We start from the raw sequence: 25828 nt of genomic DNA, 5'->3' as shown, positions 1-25828 counted from the left end.
TTACTTGGTCCATTTTTAATTACAACCAAGCCTCAAAAAGGTGCCTGAACTGACCTGATGACCACCGGAGGGAATCGGGGATGACCTCCCCTGACTCCCCCAGTGGTCACTAACCACCTCCCATCCACCCCCAAAAAATCAACTTTAAAAACTTTTTTTGCCAGCCATGAAATGTCATACTCAGGTCCATCGCAGCAGAATGCAGGTCCCTGGGGGGAGAGAGATATGTGTGTGTCAGCGGAGGCATAGCGAAGGCGTGGACATCCTTCTTTCAAACATTTTGGACATCCTGAACTTCCCCCCCCCCCCCCACAGGGACGGCCAAATTTCAAAGGCGTGGAGGAGTGGCCTAGTAGTTAGAGCACTGGTCTTGCAATCCAGAGGTGGCCGGTTCAAATCCCATTGCTGCTACTTGTAATCCAAATAAATAAAGGGGGTGTCAGAGGCATAGCAAAGGCATGGACGTCCTTCTCACAGAAATATCCAGGCATGGACATCCTTCTCACAGAAACATCCACATTTTGGACGTCTTCAACTGCTGTCGCAGGGACGGAGGCATAGCAAAGGACGATCTTCACCCATACTCTAAAAAAAATAAAAAATAAAAAAAAAGACGTCCCTGACGAGCACTTGGATGTTTTCACCTGGTCTTGTATTTTTCTAAGGTAGTAGATGGCACTTTATTTAAGGTTGTAGACAGCTATTATACACGCAGCTTGTCTGCATTTATGAAGCCATCTTTGGCATGCGCAGAGCAGCCACACATAATGCTTGGCTGTTCTGCACTGGCTTCCCCTCCTTAGGAAGGAAATTGTGTGCAAATGAGCTAACAGTGAGCAGCTCATTTGCATGCAATTTCCTTCATGCATGCCTGTTCCTTTCTGAATCGCTAAGGGATCGGTAAGGGAAGGGCTTTTTCCGTTCAGTTAGTCCACTGCAGTGCCCCCCTAGGGTGCCCGGTTGGTGTCCTGGCATGTCAGGGGGACCAGTGCACTATGAATGCTGGCTCCTCCCATTACCAAATGAGTTGGATTTGGTCGTTTTTGAGATGGGTGTCCTCGGTTTCCATTATCGCCGAAAACCAGGGATGACCATCTCTAAGGTCGACCTAAATGTTGAGATTTGGACATTCCCGACCGTATTATCGAAACGAAAGATGGCCGCACACTGAGATAAAAAATAGGCCAAACTATACTGGAGATTTCAGAGAAATAAGCTCCCTTCTCCCCATGGCACAATACATTTCTGTGGAAAAAGGAGTTCCTGTTTCTGCAGCATAGAAAGAGTGAAATATAGTAATTAATAATAAGGGAAGGTAGTTTATACAGTGGCAGTCCTTATTTTTATAAACCCTCAAACTACCCTAATAAAAACCACCCCCAAAACCTTCCCACCTGAAACTGCACCACCACCTTACATGCTGTCCCCACACCTATAAACTACCCCTTGACATTCAAATTGCTTCTGTTGTTAAACCCTGTTTTGCTGTCTCATATTCACACTGTTCATAACTATCTTGATGAGTCCACATGGTCGCCAATTGCCTGGATTACTGCAAAATTATGTATGCTGGCCTCAGCACTACCCTTCATAAAAGTTTACAATCTGAGCAAACCTTCTCAATGCGGCTCTTCATCCCCATAAATACATAAAGTGTTGCCATACTGGGACAGACCAAAAGTCCATCGAGCCCAGTATCCTGTTTCCAACAGTGGCCAATCAAGATCCCCAAAACAGTATATTTTATGCTGCGTATCCCAGAAACAAGCAGTGAATTTTCCCAAGTTCATTTTAATAATGGCTTATGAATTTTTCTTTTAGGAAGCTATCCAAACCTTTTTTAAACCCCACTAAGCTAACTGCTTTTACCACATTCTTTGGCAATAAATTCCAGAATTTAATTCCACGTTGAGTGAAGAAATATTTTCTCCAATTTGTTTTAAATTTACTCTTTGCAGCTTCACTGTGTGCCCCCTAGTCCTAGTATTTTAGAAAGAGTAAACAAGTGATTCACATCTACCCGTTCCACTCCACTCAGTATTTTATATACCTCTATCATATCTTCCATCAGTCATCTTTTCTCCAAGCTGAAAGGCCCAAGCCATTATAACCTTTCCTCATAGGGAAGTCGTCCCATCCTCTTTATCATTTTCATCCACATTCTCTGTACTTTTTCAAATTCCACTATATCTTTTTTGATCAGAATTGCACACAGTATTCAAGGTGCAGTCGCACCATGGAGCGATACAAAGGCATTATAACATCCTCGTTTTTATTTTCCATTCCTTTCCTAATAATACTAACATTCTATTTGATTTCTTTGCTGCCACAGCACACTGAGCAGAGGTTTTCAAAGTATCATCAACGATGACTCCTAGATCCTTTTCCTAGTTGGTGACTCCTAATGTGGAACCTTGCATCACACATAACTATAGCTTGGGTTCCTCTTTCCCACATGCATCACTTTGCAATTGCTCACATTAAACATCATCTGCCATTCTTCTCATTTTATCATAGTCTCCTTTTTGAAAGTTAAGTGCTAACATATTAGATTTCCTCTATGTACTTACTCCAGAGCTTATATCAAATCTGATTATGCTATAATCACTGTTATCAAGAGGCCCCAGCACCATTACCTCTTCTACCAGATCATTTGCTCCACTAAGTACTAGGTCTAGAATTGTTCCTCCTCTTGTTAGTTCCTGAGCCAGCTGCTCCATAAAGCAATCCTTGATTCCATCAAAGAACTTCACCTCTCTAGAGTGCACTGATGTTACATTCATCCAGTCAATATCGGGGTAATTAAAATCACTCATTATTATTGTGTTCCCCAGTTTGTTAGCCTCCCTAATTTCTGATAACATTTCTACATCTGTCTCTTCACCCTGGCCAGGTGGACGGTAGTACACTCCTATCACTATCCTTATCCCTTTACACATGGAATTTCAATCCATAGGGATTCCAAGATACGTTTTGTGTCCTGTAGATTTTTTAGTCTATTCGATTCAAGGCCCTAACATACAATCCTACTCCTCCACCAATCTGATCAACCATATCGCTGCAATATAATTTGTATCCTGGTATGACAGTGTACCACTGGTTATCCTCCTTCCACAAGGTCTCAGAAATACCTATTGTATCTATTATTTCATTTCGTCCACATATTCTAACTCTTCCATTTTATTTATTAGGCTTCTGGTATTCACATATAGACATTTCAGACTATGTTTGTTGTTCCTATTTACATCTTGCTCAGTAGTTGACAGTGATAATGTGCAATCTTGAAAATCTGTCTGCTTTTTATTTAAAGACACCTGGAGGGGCATTTTCGAAAGAAACGTCCAAGTTGCGATTTGGACGTCTTTGCAAAATGTCGAAATCCAGGGGCAGGGAAACCCGTATTTTCAAAAAAAGATAGACGTCCATCTTTCATTTTGAAAATACCGTCAGAGACGTTCAAATCCTTAAATTTGGATGTCCCTAGATTTGGACATCCTTAGATCTGGACGTTTCTGACTTTTGGCGATTTTCGAAACCAAAGACGTCCATGTCAAAAATGTTCAAATGCAAGCCATTTGGACGTGGGAGGAGCCAGCATTTGTAGTGCACTGGTCCCCCTGACGTGCCAGGACACCAACCGGGCACCCTAGGGGGCACTGCAGTGGACTTCATAAATTGTTCCCTTACCTTGTGTGCTGAGCACCCCAAAACCCACTACCCACAACTGTACATCACTACCATAGCCCTTATAGGTGAAGGGGAGCACCTATATATGGGTACAGTGGGTTTGTGGTGGTTTTGAAGTGCTCTCTGTTTCCTCCACAAATGTAACAGGTAGGGGGGGTATGGGCCTGGGTCCGCCTGTCTGAAGTGCACTGCAGTACCCACTAAAACTGCTCCAGGGACTTGCATGCGCTCTCATGGACCTGAGTATGACATCTGAGGCTGGCACAAAATATTTTAAAGATGTTTTTTGAGGGTGGGAGGGAGTTGGTGACCACTGGGGGAGTAATGGGAGGTCATCCCTGATTCCATCCGGTGGTCATCTGGTCATTTCGGGCACCTTTTTGTGCCTTATTTGTAAAAAAAAACCAAAAAACACGTCCGGGAGAAAACGTCCAAGTGTTCGTCATGGACGTGCTTACTTTTTCAATTATGGGTCAAACACGTCCAAGTTTTAGGCACGCCCAAGTCCCACCTTCGCTACGACTCCGATACGCCCCCTTGAAATTTGGACGTCCTTGTGACAGACTGCAGTTGGAGACGTCCAAAATCGGATTTCGATTATACCAATTTGGACGTCTGTGAGAAGGACATCCATCTTCCGTTTTATGTTGAAAGATGGACGTCCTCTTTCGAAAATGAGCCTGCTGGTCTACTATGCTCTCTATTGCAACTTCGCTATCGGGATGTCCTATTCCCTGTTTTGGTGATATCTTTGAAAGATACCTTATTCTGAATCATGTGCTTTTGAGTGACTGTTGGCCTTCCCCCGTTTCTAGTTTAAAAGCTGCTCTATCTCTTTTTTAAATGCCGATGCCAGCAGCCTGGTCACTCCCTGGTTAAGGTGGAGCTCATCCTTTTGCAATAGGCTCCCCCTTCCCCTGAATGTTGCCCAGTACTTAACAAATCTAAAACCCTCCTCCCTGAACCATCATCTCATCCATGCATTGAGACTCTGGAGCTCTGCCTGTCTCTTGGGCCCAGCACGTGGAACATTTCTGAAAATGCTACCCTGGAGGATCTGGATTTCAGCTTTCTACCTAGAAGCCTAAATTTGGCTTCCAGAACCTCCCTCCCACATTTTCCTATGTCACTGGTAACAATCTTCCAAGATAGCCAGCTCCTACCCAACACTATCTAAAATCCTATCTAGTTGATGAGTGAGGTCCACCACCTTCACACCAGGCAGGCAAGTCACCAGGCGATCCTCACGTCCACCAGCCACCCAGCTATCTACATGCCTAATAATTGAATCACCAATTACAACAGCCGTCCTAACCCTTCCCTCCTGGGCAGAAGCTCCTGGAAACACATCCTTGGTATGAGAAGATATTGCATCCCCTGGTGGGCTTCTCCTGACTACAGGATTATATCCAACTTAACCAGGGTGATAGAAGGCCTCCCTCCTCCAAGACAGCACAGGGGCTGCCAGACTGGAGGTGGGACTTTTCTACAACGTTCCTGAAGGCCTCCTTTATGCACCTCTCGGTCTCCCTCAGCTCCTCCAAGTCTGCTACTCTAGCCTCAAGAGAACGGACTCGTTCTCTGAGAGCTAGGAGCTGTTTGCATCGAGCACACACATATAACCTCTCACCAACTGGGAGATAATCATGCATGTGACACTCAGTGCAAAAGACTGGATAGCACCCCTCTCGCTGCTGGAATGCTTCCTGCATCTTAAGATTATATGGTATAATGTTTAATTTATTTATGTTTGCTTCCCAGAAACTAATTAAATGTAATTAAAACTCTAATGAAAACACTCCTCTTGTTATCCTAATTAGAATAATGACTATAAATGAAGAGTTGTGCTAGGGGTGGGTGAGAATAACGACTGAACTAGGTTCTTCTGTGCCTGTTAGAGGCTGTTAATGCTGTGGTACAAAGTTTTGATCATGTTATCCTTCTTTTGTTACACCACCACTGTTTGCCGGTATCCAATAGAATTCAGCACAAAATCCTGACACCCATAAAGCTCTTCACAGCAAGGTAACACAATATTTTGTTTTTGTTGATAACTCCCTACACCACCTTGAGAGCCCTTTGCTCCACATCCAAACACAGCTTCCATCCCCATCAGTATTTCATTCACGTCTAACTCAAGAGGACAATATGCATTTTTTATGTTACTCCTTCGCTGTGGAATTCCCTTCCTTCTGCTCGAATGAAACCCTTCTATTCAAAATTTAGGTCAGTCCTGAAAACGCATCTCTTCTCCCAAGCTTTTCAGAGCACCATTAGACAGTAGGTGCATGCTCTGGCTGCAGTTTTGCTTATCCCGTCTGTTTCTCTTCTCTTTCCTAGCCTCAATTTGTAGTTATTTTCCTCTTCTGCTTTACTTGTTCACATTGAAAGGTGGTATATCACATACCATTAAACACTACCCACTACAAGCTATCCCATCCCCAAACCTAGCCCCTGCAATTGCCCCCACCTCACAAGCTTCCCTATCCCCCAAAACTTGTATACCACTCTAGCCCCAAAAATTACCCACCTGCAACTACCCTATTACCCTGCATATAGCCTCAAGCACTATTGGGCTTATTTTCGAAAGAGAAGGGCGCCCATTTTTCGACACAAATCGGGAGATGGGCGTCCTTCTCCCAGGGTCGCCCAAATCGGCATAATCAAAAGCCGATTTTGGGCGCCCTCAACTGCTTTCCGTCGTGGGGACGCAGAAAGTTCACGGGGGCATGTCGGAAGCATAGCGAAGGCGGGGCTTGGGCTTGCTTAACACATGGGTGTCCTCGACCGATAATGGAAAAAAGAAGGGCATCCCTGATGAACACTTGGCCGACTTTACTTGGTCCTTTCTTTTTTATGACTAAGCCACAAAAATGTGCCCTAAATGACCAGATGACCACCGGAGGGAATCAGGTATGACCTCCCCCTACTCCCCTAGTGGTCACTAACCCCTCCCACCCTAAACAAAAACTTAAAAAAATATTTTTTTCAGCCACAAATATACCCAGCTCCATGACAGCACTATGCAGGTCCCTAGAGCAGTTTTAGTGGGTACTGCAGTGCACTTCAGGCAGGTGGACCCAGGCCCATACCCCCTCTACATGTTACACTTGTGGTAGTAAATGTGAGCCCTTCAAAACCCACCACAAACCCACTGTACCCACATCTAGGTGCCCCTCTTCATCCCTAAGGGCTATGGTAGTGGTGTACAGTTGTGAGGAGTGGGTTTTGGTTTTTTTTTTTTTGTTTGTTTTTTTTTGGGGGGGGGGGCTCAGCACACAAGGTAAGGGAGCTATGCACCTGGGAGCTTTTCTGAAGTCTACTGCAGTGCCCCCTAGGGTGCCCGGTTGGTGTCCTGGAATGTCAGGGGGACCAGTGCACTACGAATGCTGGCTCCTCCCACGACCAAAGGGCTTGGATTTGGTCGTTTCTGAGATGGGCGTCCTTGGTTTCCATTATCCCCGAAAATCAGGGACAACCATCTCTAGGGACGACCATCTCTAAGGTCAACCTAAATGTGGAGATTTCCGACTGTATTATCGAAATGAAAGATGGCTGCCCATCTTGTTTCGATAACACGGGTTTCCCTGCCCCTTCAAGGGGATGTCCTGAGAGGACGCCCTCAGGAAAACTTGGGCGCCCTGTTCGATTATGTCCCTCCACATCACCCTACATAATGCCCTATCTAAAAACACTACCCCTCTACAACTGTCACATCACCCCACAAACTATCCTCAAAATCTACCCCTGTAACTATCCTACCACCCTGTAGACTGCATTAACCCCAAAAACTACCCCCTTCAACTGCCCCACACCCAAAACCTATCCACTGCAATTGTCAGACCACCCCACATACTGCCCAACACCCAAAAATATCTCCTGTAATTACATCCTCAAACTTCCCCTGCCCCATAAAACTACCCCCTGCAAACTGCCCCACTTCAAAAAGTTACCCCTGCAACTAATCACCACCCTGCATGCTGTCCCCATCAAACTAAAAATTGTCCCACCCCCACAAACCAACCCCCACTGTAACTGCTCCATCATCCCACAATCTACTCTATCCCAAAAAACTATCCTACTCACATTTACCATAAAACCACACAAGCAAAACCACACAAGCTGCTCCAACCTCCAAAACTACCCTCCTGCAACTGCCCCACTACCTCTCTAATGGACCCACCCTCAAACTAATTTCCCATAAATATCCCTACATGGTCTAAATTGCCCCACCCCTAAAAAGTGCTGCCCCAAAAGTGTTCCCACCCACTACCTCCTCCAAAAGACGAAGAAGTGATGTGGAGGAAGTTTCTGTGCAGTAGAAATGAAGTTTCTGCATGTGGTGGGAGAACAGAAATTAAACTCCTGCAAAAATGCCACAGTATATTTCTATGAGAGAAGCAGATCCAGCTGCAATATACACACCCAGATTCGCTGTAACATAGTGATTCAGGAACAGCACCTTTCAACTTGCCTTCTCCTGATCACAGACACACATCAACACACAAACACATACATAGACACACACAAACATGCACCCCCCCCCCCCCCCCCCCCCCACACACATACACACAGCAGAGGGGATGGAAAGAATTCCATGAGCCATGCTCTGCTTGTTTTCCCCACTTGTTTTCAATTCTGTAAAAAAAGAAAAAAAGCAAATAGAAATAATGTATTAAAATCTGCAGCAACAGATCATGTTGAACTTTGTTCTATGCCTAGAGATTCTTTTGGCTTCTATTTATGGATTCACTGAAGCATACAATTTGAACAGAGGTACCTAAACCTTTGCAAATAACAGCAATCAAAATTACACTGGTAGTAACTATAAAATTCTATAGACATCTTCTGAACCCGAGTGGTAATAGCACAGATCATTGAAGAATACCCAATAATACTTTTATGGAAAAGTTTTACGTTTTAGCTTGCGTATTAAAACCCACTTTATTTATGACATTTGTATCCCACATTATCCCGAACAAGCTCAGGTTCAATGTGGCTTACATTCAAGAAATAGTCTAAATGGGGTACCTTCACATTCTGGTTTCACTTACTTTAAGCCACAACCCTTTTGAAACCGTTTTTTAAATTTTTAATTTGCTATTATCTTCACCCAAAAACTTTGTTCACAAACATCCACTTATATTTAAATGATAGTGCTCAGTGATACCGTACTACTCCGGCTAGATCGCCAATAGTAATGATCGGTCATTACAACATCATAGCACTATGAATCTGCCTTCTGTATAATTATGGTACAGCCAGAGACCCCCCCCCCCCCCCCCCACTGGAATGGTGGTGGGCTCAGTCATAGAGCTCAGGCCATTACAGACCTTGGCTGAGTCAGAAATCTGATGGCTGACATAACTGGGAGCTTACTGGAAAAGTATGGCCTAGTTTGTAGCCCGGATTGAGGCCTAAATAAGCTAAATTAGGAAAAGTTAGGTCAATAGATATGGAAACAAAATGGAGGATTTCAGCACAAAATGGAAGCCGTTTCTGTTACAAAGTGGAATTTTCTCTAATGTAAGTTAGGAAAACAAGTTGAGAAATGAGTGAGTCACGCCAGGTGCAAAGAAAATAGGGAACTAGCTGTCCAAGAGGGGAGGGAGACTTTCCTGTGAGCAGGATTGTGGTCAGCCATGGTGTGAGAAAGGAAAGGTGTAGCTGGATGCAGGGTCTTGCTTAAGATTTGTGGTCAAGCGAGCTAAAGACAAAACCATGTTAGCAAGATAGAAGCTACTCATTAGCATGAGCCAATCAGTGACAACCATGACATTAGCATAGATCCAATCAGGTATATCTACTGTCATATTATCCATATCCTGAGGGCACCTATAAAAATCAGGGTATTTCCTGGTTTAAGTTAGAGAGAAGGGTTGCCTCTCTCTCTCTCCAAGGGAAACCAATGTGTCCAGCAGAATTAACAAATTACCTAATTGCTTTCCCTTGTAAAACCTCTAATTGGTAAAAGAAATTATAAAAGATTAGGAACTAATTAACACCTGTTTGCAGCTGGATTATTATATTCCTATAATTAATTGATTGTACGTGCCTGTTGTCAATCACTGATTTGACTTGTATCTTGGCAAATAAACTACTCATCCCAAATGATGTTCTGTGGGCTTCACTTAATGATGAAAGGCTGTAAGTATAAATGCTTTTGCTGTATCAGGCTATCTTTCGCTGCATTGTATAACCTGTGACATAAATCCAGTTTGTCATAAGGCTGGTATCTTTTCCTTAGACTTGATGTCTCTCTCAGTGGCAATTCGTTTTAGAACTTCACAACTCCTTGATTACCCCAGTACTAGTGCTATTTAGAGATGGAGTCATTTAAGGTCACTCCAGCCTTCTTGGGGGTCTCTGAACCCTAAATTTAAAACACTTCCTACCTATAACAAAAATATATCTTCAATCACAAAAAAAACCCTTTGATGTGAAGACAGGTTAAACACAGTACTTATCTTTTTCTTTTCTTTTTCCGTCCACCGGAATTAGTATTCTCAATTGTTCTATCACGTGTCCTAAACAGTGTTTAAAAAGTTTTTTTTATAAAATCCTTAGTCCACACTCATGTCCTCTCTCAACTGATCCTGTTGTTCTTTCATTCTGTTGTCCTCAACACAAGCTATGTTTCGCGCAAATGCGTCATCAGGAGAACAAAGACTCAACCATTTGAGAGCTTGTTTCCACTCTGCCTAATACTCCAGGATGGAACATCAGTCTCACAGGGCATGTATTTACAGAATCAACTGTCAAAAGGGAGGAATTCCCAGATTACCTCTGGTAAAAATCTCAACTATAATTATACAAACCAGGGTATAATAAGATGGAGACAATCCTAGTGAGAGGATTGACCCAAGAGTCTGCTGGAATATAGTGCTATGTATAAATATATAAATATATTAGGGAAGTTCTCAGAGTATAAACTCACCCAAGCGAGACTACACAAAAGTGTTTTACGTCTCTAAGGGTGGAAAAGCTTCTCAATCATAGAACTTCACCTTAAATATTTTTTTAATTTTTATACATGCAAATGCACACCCTTGCTATAATTTAAGATATCAAATCATGAAATAAATATGCACCTTCCTCAAAACTTAAGCAACTCGTGAGTCAATACTACCACTTGCTCCAACAACCTCATGCACACAATAAAGTTTTTTGTAAGTGTGCTTTATTGTGTGCATGAGGTTGTTGGAACAAGTGATAGTATTGACTCACGAGTTGCTTAAGTTTTGAGGAAGGTGCATATTTATTTAATTATTTGATATTATCTTAAATTATAGCACGGGTGTGCATTTGCATGCATAAAAATTTAAAAAGATTTAAGGTGAAGTTCTATGATCGAGAAGCTTGTCCACCCTTAGAGACGTAAAAGACTTTGGTGTAATCTCGCTTGGGTGAGTTTATACTCTGAGAACTTCCCTAATATATTTATATATTTATACATAGCACTATATTCCAGCAGACTCTTGGGTCAATCCTCTCACTAGGATTGTCTCCATCTTATTATACCCTGGTTTGTATAATTATAGTTGAGATTTTTACCAGAGGTAATCTGGGAATTCCTCCCTTTTGACAGTTGATTCTGTAAATACATGCATATTTTGAACAGCACGTATTTTACAGGTAGGCATACACATGGGCAGAGTCTGGAAAGAACAAGCACGCATCTAACTTATATAAGTTACTAGTAAAATAGGCCCGTTTCCGAAACAAATGAAAGGGGCGCTAGCCAGGTTTTCCTCGTAGTGTGTATGTTTGAGTGAGCGTGTGTGTGATAGTGACTGTGTGAGAGAGAGATTGAGATTGGGTGCTTGTGTATCTGTGAGTGTGTGTGTTTCAGAATGACTGCGAGTGCGTATGTGAGACACAGTGAGTATGTGAGAGAGAGAGTGTGTTTCACACAGATACAGTGTGTTTGACAGAGAGAGAGTGTGTTTCCCCCCCTTCTTCCTTCCCCCCTCTCCTACCCTTCCCCTTTGCCCCCATACTCTTCCTCCCTCCTATCCCCTTCCCCCCCTTCTCCCTTTCCCCCTTCCACCCGTGTCTTAGTTCCGGAAACCCCTCCCACTTTTTCCCATCTTAGTTCCTGGACCCCCCCCCCCCCCGCCACCTCTTCCCATCCATCCTCTCTCGTTCCCAGTCCGCCTCTCCCCCCATTTGTGTGGTAGTGAGCCAATCGGAGCACAGACTCTTCCAGGGCTTCACCCTTTACCCTGGCTCTGCTCCTTCCATGCTCGGGGCCAGCATCAATGAACCGCTGATTCCCTCCCCCTCCTCTCTCCCTCCAAACTGCCTCCCTAACGTGGCTGTTAAAATCGCCGCACCGGTGTCGCTGGGCCCCGCAACAGCGTCGCCAACCCCCTTCCCGCCGAACAGCTGACTCCCTCTTCCCTGAGGGCCTTGCAACCCTCATGCGCCTGTCTGTCCTCCCCTCTCCCACTTCTTCACATCTTAGTTCCTGGACCCCCCCCCCCCGCCACCTCTTCCCATCCGTCCTCTCCCGTTCCCTGTCCGCCTCCCCCCCCCCCCCCTAGTTTGTGTGGTAGTGAGCCAATCGGAGCTCAGACTCTTCCAGGGCTTCACCCTTTACCCTGCTTCTTCCCCGCTCAGGGCCAGGCTCAGCGAACAGCTGATTCCCTCCGCCTCCTCTCTCCCTCCAAACCGCCTCCCCAACGCGGCTGTTGAAATCACCGCTCCGGTCTCGCTGGGCCCCGCAACAGCAACGCCAACCCCCTTCCCGCCGAACAGCTGACTCCCTCTTCCCTGACGGCCCTGCAGCCCTCCAGTGCCTGTCTCTCCTCCCCTCTCCCAGTTGCGTTGCGCTGCAAATTGTCAGCTGCTGGTACGTCATCACTTTTGACGCGAGGGCGGGGCAAACACTCATGGGCAAACTTTGATCTACAAAACCACGGATTTAGAATGTTGGGACTTTTGGAGGCTTCATTAGAACGTTGGAGGTGCGTTTTATATAGAGAGATAGGTGTATCTCTGGCATTTAGGTATGAGCACTTACACCAGCAAAAGTGCTTGTGCCTCAATTACAGGTGCATATTTTACCTGTTATACTAGCCTTCTGTAAAGGAAAGTAGGCACCTACTTCACTTTATAGAAAAGGCACTACATAGGTGCCCTAAATGTGCCTAAATAAAGGTGCACTGTTATAGAATTGACCTCTAAATGCACATGGGGAATAAGTAGAATGGGTGATATATGCCTATTCTTACCAGCACATGCATGCACACAATCACACTTACCTCGGAACAGGTATAAATATATTAACCCTTGGGCAATTTTATAAAGGCACATATGTTGCCTTTATAAAATATGCTCCTGTGGGCCTTTCCTCCCTAGGTGCCCACTAGTATAATTCCTCCCCCTCCCCCCCCGGCATCTGCACTGTGGTCACTTTGGGTCCTTTACTAAGTTGTGCTAAATGCTAACACAGCAAAAAATAACCTAATATGATAAAGTGTTCCGCGTTAGTTTTGGCATCTGCACACCATAAGCAGGCAGTAATTACTATTATTATTTTTGGAGGGGTGAATGCATATGACCATCCCGCTAACTGGTTAGCTCATCCATAACACAGAAGCCCTTAATACCTCCTAAATAGGAGGCAATAAGCACTGCTGCAGTAATTTTTTTAAATGGCTGCATACTAATGCTAATATTAGAACATAGCCATTAATGAAAGAAATAGAAACTGTCCTTTTTGATGGTTGTGCAAGAAATGAGCTTAGAGAACGGGAAAGGTCTGTATAAGGACGTGCTAAGTCAATTTTTAGCGTAGCTTATTAAAAGGACTCCTTTTATGACTTACGGCTTCTTGTATTCTCCATCTACTGTCATTGACTTGTTTACACATTCAGTTATTCTGCAGGTCAAAAAGTAAGCATGTATTCCTTAAACACAACATGAATACATTCATCATCTCTTTATAGAATACATTGGCAGAAGAGAGGACAAGTATGGCTACAGAATCAGTCAATTTCCTTAACAAAGAGGTACCTGATCTGTGTTTAGGAAAAAAAAAAAAAAAAAAAAAACTTTGCTCAGGTTTATCTGCATAATGAAACTCCAGCTTTCACAGTTGTGATAGATAGTATTACTTACTCTTCTTTTAATTGTGCCATGTTTTTCACTGTTTCTTCATCTGTGCTAGCATCAGATTGCTGCTCTGTTTTTGGTATATCACTGAAAAGATCTGCACTCTTTTGCAACCCAACTGCACACATTTTCGCATCAAAGTCAAAAATACTGTGGTCTGAATTAGTCCTGAAACAGATCCTGGACTTCTCTCCTAAGCTCACATAATCAATGTCATACTCAGATTTAGGAGTAAGTTTTATTTCAGCTGAACTCTCTGGAACTGCAGGACTAAGCAAACTGAGGTTAACATTTATTTTAAAATTCTTTGGAGATAAGGCCAGGTCAGAACGGAGATCAGTATCTTGAATTAACTGCTCTTCTGTTTTAATTATGTTATCTTGTGGGATAGCTTCCATTTCAATTTGTTTATCTGTTAAAGCAGAATCTTCACCATTCGTCACCTGTTCAAGTTAAAAATACAATGAACAATTAAAATTTCATTACCTCTTGTCCAGGTATTCAGATTTTCTAGACAAATGCTTTTCTATGGCTTCTACTCAGGCCTGTTAACAGCAAAACACATTGCCTTTCTATCAGTGGCCCAAAATCCTGGCAGCTCCTTAATTCCCTAACATATCTGTAGCAGCAATCTCTCCATTTCTCCTACCTCACTTAGTCCTAGAACTAAGTCTACCATTCTACCTCTGTGTGTCCCTCCTGAACCATATTGCTGCACCATTCTTCCTCTCTGCATACAATCTGGACTTTTTTTTTTCCACCAGCAGGCTGCTAATTGGTTTCAGTTGCTCAATTACCTTACTCTGTGGACTGAGCCCCTGTTGCTTTTTCACTATATTCCCCAAACTGCTTATCTCAATATCAGCTCATTTCCTGCCAGTTCCTATGTGATCACTTCCTTTTACCTCCTATGTTTGCCCCCTTGAGAGGTTCAAACTGCAGATAAGACAATGCTTTCAGGTCTAGCAGCAAATCCCACTAGGATGGTACCATGCCCACAATAGAGGATGAATTTGTTTCACTCTTCAAAATTTGCACAATTTTCTGATGAAATGCCAGGAAAACATATCCTGTCAGGCCACAAAAACAGGCCATTGGTGCCACTTGCACCTTCAGGGAGTTAAGCAACAATCCTTGCTCAAAATCTCCTTGAAAGCTGGGGGTAGAGCAAGATGGTGGCAGACAAAACACTACTGTTAGTATCGGCTCTTATTTCCTAACACATTTTTGCCTTCATTTTGATGAGATGAGCAAGAGCAAGTGGCAATCCTGTGTATCTTCATGGTCTGCCCTGACTTGACCTGTGTTGGGTTCTATAACAAGATTTATGACCTGAGGCCTGGGCACAATGTGTCCTCCAGAGATGCAACTGCTTTAGAGCTTCCCCTCCTGGGTATCCGAAACAACTTTAAGCCCTGAGAAGAGAAGGCAACTCTTGCCTCCAGCAGAGGTATTTGTCAAGCTGAGAGCCTGCAAGATTGAGGACACCACTCAGTAAGGTGTCCCTCCACCTACAGCACAAGAGTGTGTTGGAATGGCTTCTCTCATTGAGGTGGAGTCTGCTTCAATGCTTAAAACTGTTACTCCTTCTATTCTGGAACAGAGTCAGCATGGAACTTTATATCAAGATTGTCGAGATTTTTTTTTTAAGAAACCATCTGTTGTTACACTGGATTCTCTATGGACAGCAACTGACTCCTTGGGTAAAGTACTGTCTTATCAGTTTAAAGCCTCTGAGACCCAGATTAATTCTTTAACAAATTCTATAAAAGATTGGAGTAATAGAATATCTACTTTGGAAGAAAAAAGGTGATGGTCAGAAACATAAAATCATGATGGAAGATAAGGGCTGAATGGCCCATCCAGTCTGCCCTTCCTCATTAACCACTGAAAAACTCTGACGAACTTGATATTCCATGCCGGGCTATTTCCGGTGTTCGGCATTAAATATCTGGTTTCTTTTTGGCTGGTTTCAAGATAACCGGCTAAGCAGACTTAGCCAGTTATCTTGAAACTGGCCAAAGATATTCTATGGTTTCACACAAATATGGCTGCTAAACTCACTTTAAAAATTAGCAGCTAGTCTGTTATATTGCGCAATATAACCAGCTATCCACTTGCCGGGGATATTCAGCATGGTATAACTGGTTATTCACTGCTGATTATTGGCAGATAGCCGGTTAAGTGTTATTTAACTGGTCAGCAGCTGTTCTGGCCGGTTAAATAGCGCTAAATATTGGGGGGGGGGGGGGGGGGGATATGGCAAGGAAGCTGGAGAATATGGAAAACCACTCTCAAGGGTGGTTGGTAAGCAGCCTAAGGCTACATTTGACAAATATGCAATAGACGTGCTGAAATTAACTGAAGAAGACTTTCCTTAAGTCTCTAAGTGCTTTTATATTCCATTGACTTCATCTCAAATTTCAGAAGCTTTAGAATACTCACTGGTATCAGCGAATAGACTAGAATGTTCTTCTTCTAAATCAACTGAAAATTTAAGAACTTTGTTTCATTTCTATTAGAATCAGACCAAGATCTGATTTTGATCCAGTTCTTTAAATTTTAGCGCATCTAGATTTTATGGCTATCAGATTTGGGTATTTGTGGATCTAGCTAAGGTTACCCAGAGAAGGCAGCAATTTTTACTTTTGCGGCTTAGAGTACAACAGATTGGAGCATGCTTTTTGTTAAAATACCCTTGTAGATGTATAATTTACTATGAGAATATGACATTTTTTTTAATCCACCTCAATTACCTTTTTTTTCTGTCAGATACATAAACCTGGGGGACAGAGTGGAGGGAAGTATTGCTGGTAAAGGATCCTCTTAATGTCTTGAAGCCTTATTGATAAGTATTCACCTGTTGTTGTTGTTGTTGTGTTACCTAAAGCCTCTTCCTTCAGATATCTTTTCTTAATAGAAAAGTGCTTTCTCTTTTTTTCTCTATCCTGCATTATGCTCCACTCCCAAAGTTTTGGACTTTAAATTTAGAAGAATGTAATAAGTTTTCTTAATCAAGAATAGTTTCAAAGACTGTTAATTTCCTGATATTGTTCTGAATTACCTAAACAAGATTTATGCTTGTAATAAGTTTTAAATTAAAAAACACAAAACCTCCTTGTAGGAAGGCCAGGACTTGCAGGATATCTGCCAATCTGCCCATCATGCCAAGCAAACACACTCCAGAGAAGTAGAAGGCTTTCTAGTTTTTATTTATTTATTTTTTTGTTACATTTGTACCCTGCACTTTCCCACTCATGGCAGGCTCAATGCGGCTTACATGGGGCAATGGAGGGTTAAGTGACTTGCCCAGAGTCACAAGGAGCTGCCTGTGCCTGAAGTGGGAATCAAACTCAGTTCCTCAGTTCCCCAGGATCAAAGTCCACCACCCTAACCACTAGGCCACTCCTCCACTGCTACCAAGTAACCTTTTTTGCATTAAGCATTGCCTTTCAGGGACAAACTGTAACCCAGAAGGGGTCTGCATTCTCGATTAGAATTGGCCCGTGATACAGAAGTCCTGCCAACCAAGGAAAATGAAGAGGCTCTCCCTCTAGCAATCTCACTAGGTCAGCGTTCCATGGACATCTGGCAATCCTATGCAGCACCTGGTTGATTAATGGCTATGGGGGCAGCATGTACAGAGCTCATCCCAAGACCATAATTGTAGCAGTACAGCTATATGCTGCATACCCAGCTTTTTTTCTATAACTGGAAGAACTTTCTTGCTTTGGAGCTGTTGTTGGATGCAATCAATCTGAGGCCCCAGCTCCCACTTACCTGGGTGCAGAACATTCTACCTCAAGAAATTTATTTGGATACTGCCAATTTCTGAAATATGTGCTACAACAATGCTCTCTGGCACACTTTCCATAAATACTATATGCACCATAAGATTACTCCACCTCAGTAATTCCCACCAGCAGTTCACCCAGTTTAGCTTTTCTCAGTCTTGGCCTCACTGATAATTTAAAAAGTTTGCTTTTTGTCCGAGTCCCCTGACTAGATTATAAGCTCCAAAGAGGATACTTTTTCTATGTGTCTTTGTACATCACTGCAAATATCTGATATGCATTATATAAATGATAATTGACAATATTATTGTCAGCAACAATTTAGATTATATACACACAGCAGAGCAATACATGTTTCCTTCTTCTAAATCTTTTTGCTGCTGATGCCACTCCACACACTGAAAATAAGTTATCACTCTTCTCCTTAAAGTAAATACTGTCAGTTCAAGCTATCATAACTACTACCCTTCAAACTAGTTAAACTCCTGTATCTATAATAGAGAGAACTTTGTGGAGAACAAGGCTTCTCCCGTGGAAAAACACAGTAATGTATGTGCCTCTTCCACTGTTTTACATGTATAAAGGTTTCACTTGCAGCCTTGTGGCACACAACAAAGCTACGCTTCAAAATAAATATGCAGTTGATAGCTATAATGAATTAATATAATCCATGGTCCAGTGCCTAGGAGTTCTCTAAAGCAAAGATACTGCCTTGTAGCGCTACAGAAATGATAAGTAGTAGTACTAGTACTGTAGCAGGTATTCTCCGAGGACAGCAGGCTGATTGTTCTCACATGTGGGTCAGCGTCCACGGCTGCCCCAGGAATGGAGATTTTCCCAGTAAAATCCAGAAAAACTTTGCGACAGCCAGCAGAGCACGGGAGGGACGCACTGCGCATGCGCCGCCATCTTCCTGCCCGCGCGCATCCATTCCCGCCTCAGTTATATCAATAAAGAATAAAAACAACAACCTCCAAAGGGGAGGTGGTGAGAACAATCAGCCTGCTGTCCTTGGAGAATACCTGCTACAGGTAAGTATCTCACTTTCTCCGAGGACAAGCAGGCTGCTTGTTATGACATGTGGGGTATCCCTAGCCCCCAGGCTCACTCAAAACAATGAACAATGGACTGGTGGAGGGGTAGCATTGTATATTAACGAGAGCCTGACTCAGATAGATTACAAATTCAGCAGGACACAAATCACACCTTTGAATCACTGTGGGTTGAAATTCCATGTATAAAAGGGAAAAAAATGGTGATAGGAGTGTACTACCGTCCGCCTCGCCAGGATGAGCAGGTAGACACAGAAATGATAAAAGAAATCAGAGACGCGAACAAAATGGGCAATGTGATAATAATGGGTGACTTCAATTATCCAAATATAGACTGGGTAAATGTAACATCGGGACACGCTACAGAGATACAATTCCTTGATGAAATCAAGGACAGCTTTATGGAGCAACTGGTGCAGGAGCCGACGAGAGAAGGAAAAAATTCTAGACTTGGTCCTTAGTGGAGCGCATGATCTGGTGAGGGACGTTATGGTACTGGGGCCGCTTGATAACAGTGACCATAATATGATCAGTTTTGACATCAACTTTGAGTAACTGTACACAGAAAGTCAAATACGTTAGCGTTTAACTTTAAAAAAGGAGACTATGATAAAATGAGAAGAACGGTAAAAAAAAAACTTAGGGGGGCAACTGAGAGAGTAAAAACTGTACAACAGGTGTGGACGCTGTTCAAAAATACCATCCTGGAGGCCCAGGCCATACATATTCCGCAAATTAGAAAAGAAAGACGGAAGTCCAAAAGACACCCAGCCTGGTTGAAAAGTGAGGTGAAGGAAGCTATTAGGGCTAAAAGAAACGCCTTCAGAAAATGGAAGAAGGAACCGTCTGAAAATAACAAGAAACAGCATAAGGAGTGTCAAAGCAAATGCAAGGCGCAGATTAAGAAGGCCAAGAGGGAGAATGAAAAAAAGATAGCATTAGAGGCAAAAAAAACATAGTAAAAATTTTTTTCGGTATATTAAAAGCAGGAAGCCGGCCAAAAGAATCGGTTGGGCCGCTGGATGACCGAGGGGTAAAAGGGGCGATCAAGGAAGACAAAGACGTAGCGGAGAGACTGAATGCATTCTTTGCTTCAGTCTTCACGAGGAAGATTTGGGTGGGATACCGGTGTCTGAAATGGTATTTCAAGCGGACGAGTCGGAGAAAACTTACTGACTTCACGGTAAACCTGGAGGACGTAATGGGGCAGTTCGGCAAACTGAAGAGTAGCAAATCTCCTGGACCGGATGGTATTCATCCTAGAGTACTGATAGAACTGAAAAACGAGCTTGCGGAGCTACTGCTAGTGATATGCAACTTATCCTTAAAATCGAGCGTGGTACCGGAAGATTGGAGGGTGGCCAATGTAACGCCCATTTTAAAAAAGGCTCCAGGGAGATCCGGGAAATTATAGACCGGTGAGTCTGACGTCGGTGCCTGGGAAAATGGTAGAGGCTATTATTAAAAACAAAATTACAGAGCACATCCAAGGACATGGATTACTGAGACCAAGTCAGCATGGCTTTTGTGTGGGGAAATCTTGCCTGACCATTTACCTTCAATTCTTTGAAGGACGTGAACAAACATGTGGACAAAGGGGAGTCGGTTGATATTGTGTATCTGGATTTTCAAAAGGCGTTTGACAAGGTACCTCATGAAAGGCTACAGAGGAAATTGGAGGGTCATGGGATAGGAGGAAATGTCCTATTGTGGATTAAAAAACTGGTTGAAGGATAGGAAACAGAGAGTGGGGTTAAATGGGCAGTATTCACAATGGAGAAGGGTAGTTAGTGGGGTTCCTCAGGGGTCTGTGCTAGGACCGCTGCTGTTTAATATATTATAAATGATTTAGAGATGGGAGTAACTAGCGAGGTAATTAAATTTGCTGATGACACACAGTTATTCAAAGTCGTTAAATCACGACAGGATTGTGAAAAATTACAAGAGGACCTTACGAGACTGGGAGACTGGGCGGCTAAATGGCAGATGATGTTTTAATGTGAGCAAGTGCAAGGTGATGCATGTGGGAAAAAAGAACCCGAATTATAGCTACGTCATGCAAGGTTCCACGTTAGGAGTACGGACCAAGAAAGGGATCTGGGTGTCGTCATCGATATCACACTGAAACCTTCTGCTCAGTGTGCTGCTGCGGCTAAGAAAGCGAATAGAATGCTGGGTATTATTAGGAAAGGTATGGAAAACAGGTGTGAGGATGTTATAGTGCCGTTGTATCGCTCCATGGTGCGACCGCACCTTGAGTATTGTGTTCAATTCTGGTCGCCGCATCTCAAGAAAGATATAGTAGAATTGGAAAAGGTGCAGCGAAGGGCGACTAAAATGATAGCGGGGATGGGACGACTTCCCTATGAAGAAAGACTAAGGAGGCTAGGGCTATACAGCTTGGAGAAGAGACGGCTGAGGGGAGACATGATAGAGGTATATAAAATAATGAGTGGAGTGGAACAGGTGGATGTGAAGCTTCTGTTCACGCTTTCCAAAAATACTAGGACTAGGGGGCATTCGATGAAACTACAGTGTAGTAAATTTAAAACAAATCGGAGAAAATGTTTCTTCACCCAACGTGTAATTAAACTCTGGAATTTGTTGCCGGAGAAAGTGGTGAAGGCGGTTAGCTTAGCAGAGTTTAAAAGGGGTTGGACGGTTTCCTAAAGGACAAGTCCATAAACCGCTACTAACGGACTTGGAAAAATCCAAAATTCCAGAAATAACATGTATAGAATGTTTGTACGTTTGGGAAGCTTGCCAGGTGCCCTTGGCCTGGATTGGCCGCTGTCGTGGACAGGATGCTGGGCTCGATGGACCCTTGGTCTTTTCCCAGTATGGCATTACTTATGTACTTATGTACTTGGGTCTCGCAACGGCGAGGACATAACAAAGATTGACCTACGAAGAAACAGTAACTGAGAGTGCAGCCTGGAACAGAACAAAAAATGGGCCTAGGGGGGTGGAGTTGGATTCTAGACCTGAACAGATTCTGCAGCACCAACTGCCCAAACCGACTCTTGCATTGGGAATCCTGCTGAAGGCAGTAATGAGATGTGAATGTGTGGACTGAGGACCACGTTGCAGCCTTGCAAATCTCTTCTATAGTGTCTGACTTCAAGTGGGCCACTGACGCTGCCGTGGCTCGAACACTATGAGCCATGACATGACCCTCAAGAGTCAGCCCAGCCTGGGTGTAAGTGAAGGAAATGCAATCTGCTAGCCAATTGGAAATGGTGCATTTCCCGACAGGAACCCCCCTTCTGTTGGATCAAAAGAAACAAACATTTGAGCGAACTGTCTGAAGGGGCTTGTTCGCTCCACATAGAAGGCCAATGCTCTCTTGCAGTTCAATGTATGCAACTGACGTTCATCAGGGCGGGTATGAGGACGGGGAAAGAATGTTGGCAAGAGAATTGACTGGTTCAGATGGAACTCTGACACCACCTTCGGCAAGAACTTAGGGTGCGTACAGAGGACTACTCTGTTATGATGGAATTTAGTATAGGAAGCATGGGCTACTAAGGCTTGAAGCTCACTGACTCTACGAGCTGAAGTAACAGCCACAAAGAAATGACCTTCCAAGTCAAATACTTCAGATGGCAGGAATCCAGTGGCTCAAAAGGAGGTTTCATCAGCTGGGTGAGGACGACGTTGAGATCCCATGACACTGGTGGAGGTTTGAAGGGGGCTTTGACAAAAGCAAACCTCTCATGAAGCGAACAACTAAAGGGCTGTCCAGAGATAGGCTTACCCTCTACACGATAATGAAAAGCACTAATCACACTAAGATGAACTCTTACAGAGTTAGTCTTGAGACCAGACTCTGACAAGTGTAGAAGGTATTCAAGCAGGGTCTGTGTAGGACAAGAGCGAGGATCTAGGGCCTTGCTGTCACACCAGACAGCAAACCTCCTCCATTTGAAAAGAGTAACATCTCTTCGTGAAACTTTCCTGGAAGCAAGCAAGACTCGGGAGACACCCTCAGAAAGACCTAAGGAGGCGAAGTTTACGCTCTCAACATCCAGGCCGTGAGAGCCAGAGACTAGAGGTTGGGATGCAGAAGTGCCCCTTCGTTCTGAGTGATGAGGGTTGGAAAACACTCCAATCTCCACGGTTCTTCGGACCACAACTCCAGAAGAAGAGGGAACCAAATCTGACATCGCCAAAAGGGCACAATCAGAATCATGGTTCCACGGTCTTGCTGGAGTATCAGCAAAGTCTTCCCTACTAGAGGTATGGGAGGATACGCATACAGAAGGCCCTTCCCCCAATGTAGGAGAAAGGCATCTGACGAAAGGCATCGAGATAAGGGAACACATGTACTCCCAGTCTGCGTAACGACGCTGCCAACTACTGCTAGGCATTTTGTAAAAACCCTGGGCGCAGACGTAAGACCAAGGGTAGCACACAATACTGGAAGTGCTGTGTTCCCAGACGGAATTGAAGATACTTCTGTGAGCTGGAAGTATTGGAATGTGAGTGTAAGCATCCTTTAAGTCCAGAGAACATAGCCAATAGTTTTCCTGAATCATGGGAAGAAGGGTGCCCAGGGAAACCATCCTGAACTTTTCTCGGACCAGATATTTGTTCAGGGCCCTTAGGTCTAGGATGGGACGCATTCCCCCTGTTTTCTTTTGCACAAGGAAGTACCAGGAATAGAATCCCAGCCCTTTTTGCCCTGGTGAAACGGGCTTGACCGCATTGGCGCTGAGAAGGGCGGAGAGTTCCTCTGCAAGTACCTGCCTGTGCTGGAAGCTGAAGGACTGAGCTCCCTGTGGACAATTTGGAGGTCTGGAGATCAAATTGAGGGAGTACCCTAACTGGACTATTTGAAGAACCCACCGGTCGGAGGTTATGAGAGGCCACCTTTGTTGAAAAAATTTTAACCTCCCCCCGACCAGCAGATCGTCCGGCACAGGTACTTTTATGGCGGTTATGCTCAACTGGAGCCATTCAAAAGCCACTCCCTTGCTTTTGCTGGGGAGCTGCAGGGGCCTGTCTGGGCACATGCTGTGACGCGAACGAGCGCGCTGGGCTGAGCCTGGGAAGGCTGTCGGGAAGGTGGATTGTACCTACGCTTATTGTAAGCATAGGGAGCATTCTTCCTTCCACTGAAAAAACGTCTACCTGTTGAGGCAGATGCTGAAGGCGCCCGGTGGGAGAGTCTGTGGAGGGCGGTTTCCCGTTGGTGGAGCTGCTCTACCACCTGCTCGACCTTCTCATCAAAAATATTATCCCCCCGGCAAGGAACATTCGCAAGCCGCTGCTGGATTCGATTGTCCAGGTCAGAGGCACGCAGCCACGAGAGTCTGCGCATCACTATACCTTGAGCAGTGGATCTGGATGCAACATCAAAAGTGTCATAAGCACCCCCAAACAGGAATTTACGACACGCCTTCAGCTGCCTGACCACCTCCTGAAAAGGCCTGGCGTGCTCCGGCAGGAGCTTGTCCACCAAGTCCACCAGTTGCTTTACATTGTTCCACATGTGGATGCTCGTGTAGATCTGGTAAGACTGAATTTTGGACATGAGCATAGAGGACTGATAGGCCTTCCTCCCCAAAGAGTCCTAAAGTCCGAGCTTCTCGCCCCGGGGCGCCGAGGCGAAATCTCTATAACTCCTGGCTCTCTTGGGAGCAGAATCCACAACCATAGAGTCGTGAGGTAACTGCAACTTCATCAACTCGGGTTCTCCGTGGATTCGATACTGGGACTCCGTTTTCTTGGGAATGGTGGGATTAGTTAGCGGTTTCATCCAGTTCCTCAGCAATGGCTCCTTAAGGACATTATGCAGAGGGACAGTGGATGACTCCTTAGGTGTGAAGGATAGTCAAGGACCTCGAGCACCTCAGTCCTGGGCTCATCCTCAGTTACCACAGGGAAGGTAATGCCCACAGACATTTCCCGGACAAATGACGAGAAGGAGAGACTCTCCGGCGGAGAAAGCTTCCTCTTAGGTGAAGGAGTGGGATCAGAAGGTAGACCACAAGACTCCTCAGAAGAGAAATATCTGGGATCTTCCCTTCATCCCAGGAGGCATCCTCCTCGGTATCGGACAAGAGTTCTCGAACTGCAGTCCGAAACCGGGCCCGTCTCAACGCCGAGGAACCATGTCCTCGATGGCAATGCCGAGAAGTCGACTCCCATGCCAACGGCGATGAAGCTCCCTCCAATGATGTTGATGGGGAGTCGACTTGGGTAGCAGCCGAGGCCGATGGTGCAAGCGGGTACCGGCATCAGGGACCTCACCACAGGCACAGAGACAGCTGCCGCTTCCATCGACGGTATCGAGGGTGCAAGCACCCCTGGTACCGAGGCAGACTGACGCAGCAGCCCTTCCAAAAGACCTGTAAGAATGGCTCGGATGCTCTCCTCCAGAGTCGCTGTCGAGGAAAGGCTGTGGGGCCGGTACAGAAGTCAATGTCAGAATCTGTGGAGGCCTGGGAGGCGGTACCGGGCTAGCCGAAGATCAACGCACCGACACCTCTTGTATGGAGGGTGAGCGCTCCTCCCGTCGTCGATGCTTTCCGGGTGCCGAATCCTTCGACGCCCAAGAGCTCCCAGTACCGTGCCTCGAAGGAGACTGGTGTCGATGCTTCTTCGCCTTCACTCGAAGCATGTCACCGGTACTCCTCGGTACCGACAAGGAGGACGTGGAATCCACACGCCTCCCCGGGGTCGGATCCAACAGAGGTCGGTTCCGGTGGGCCTACACAGCAGGAGCCTTCGAGACAGGTGAAGACCCACTCAACTGCTCGTTACTCCGAGCTAGTGGTGATGTCCGGACAGCCATTACCTGCGCTCCTGATGTCAAAGCCATCCCGGGTGCCGATATCGATGCCGCCATCCCCGGTGCCGATATCGACGCCACCAACCTCGGTACCAATGTCGACGCCGAGGAATCAGTTGGAGCTCCGAAAAGACGGTCCCGAAGAGCTCTTCTCGACGCCTGTGTCCGCTTTTTCAAACTCAGACACAACTTGCAAGCGTCTGGGCGATGCTTGGGCCCAAGGCACTGGATGCACCAGGAGTGTGGGTCAGTGCCCGAGATCGACCGCTGGCATCGAGCACACTTCTTGAAGCCGCTGGGAGGCTTTGATGACATTAGAGGAAAATTTGCGGCGGCGAAATCAAAAGGCTCGATTGTGCCGACCGAGGGCACAAAAAGGG

The 25828-nt window shown here is 44.8% G+C and overlaps 1 protein-coding gene across 1 annotated transcript in view; it reads right to left on the bottom strand.

The window, feature by feature from the left end:
- Window positions 1-25828, bottom strand: part of ANKMY1 (ankyrin repeat and MYND domain containing 1) — a 293230-nt gene that overhangs the window by 179719 nt on the left and 87683 nt on the right. The window contains exon 5 of the mRNA XM_030217039.1: window positions 13813-14249. Within this exon, the coding sequence (XP_030072899.1) occupies window positions 13813-14249 (437 nt within the window). The remainder of the gene's footprint in view (window positions 1-13812; window positions 14250-25828) is intronic.

Source organism: Microcaecilia unicolor, chromosome 10 (genome assembly GCF_901765095.1).
Source record: "Microcaecilia unicolor chromosome 10, aMicUni1.1, whole genome shotgun sequence".
In the NCBI taxonomy this organism is placed as follows: domain Eukaryota; kingdom Metazoa; phylum Chordata; class Amphibia; order Gymnophiona; family Siphonopidae; genus Microcaecilia; species Microcaecilia unicolor.
Note: the sequence above shows the minus strand (reverse complement) of the source record. Positions and strands in the feature narration are given on the sequence as shown.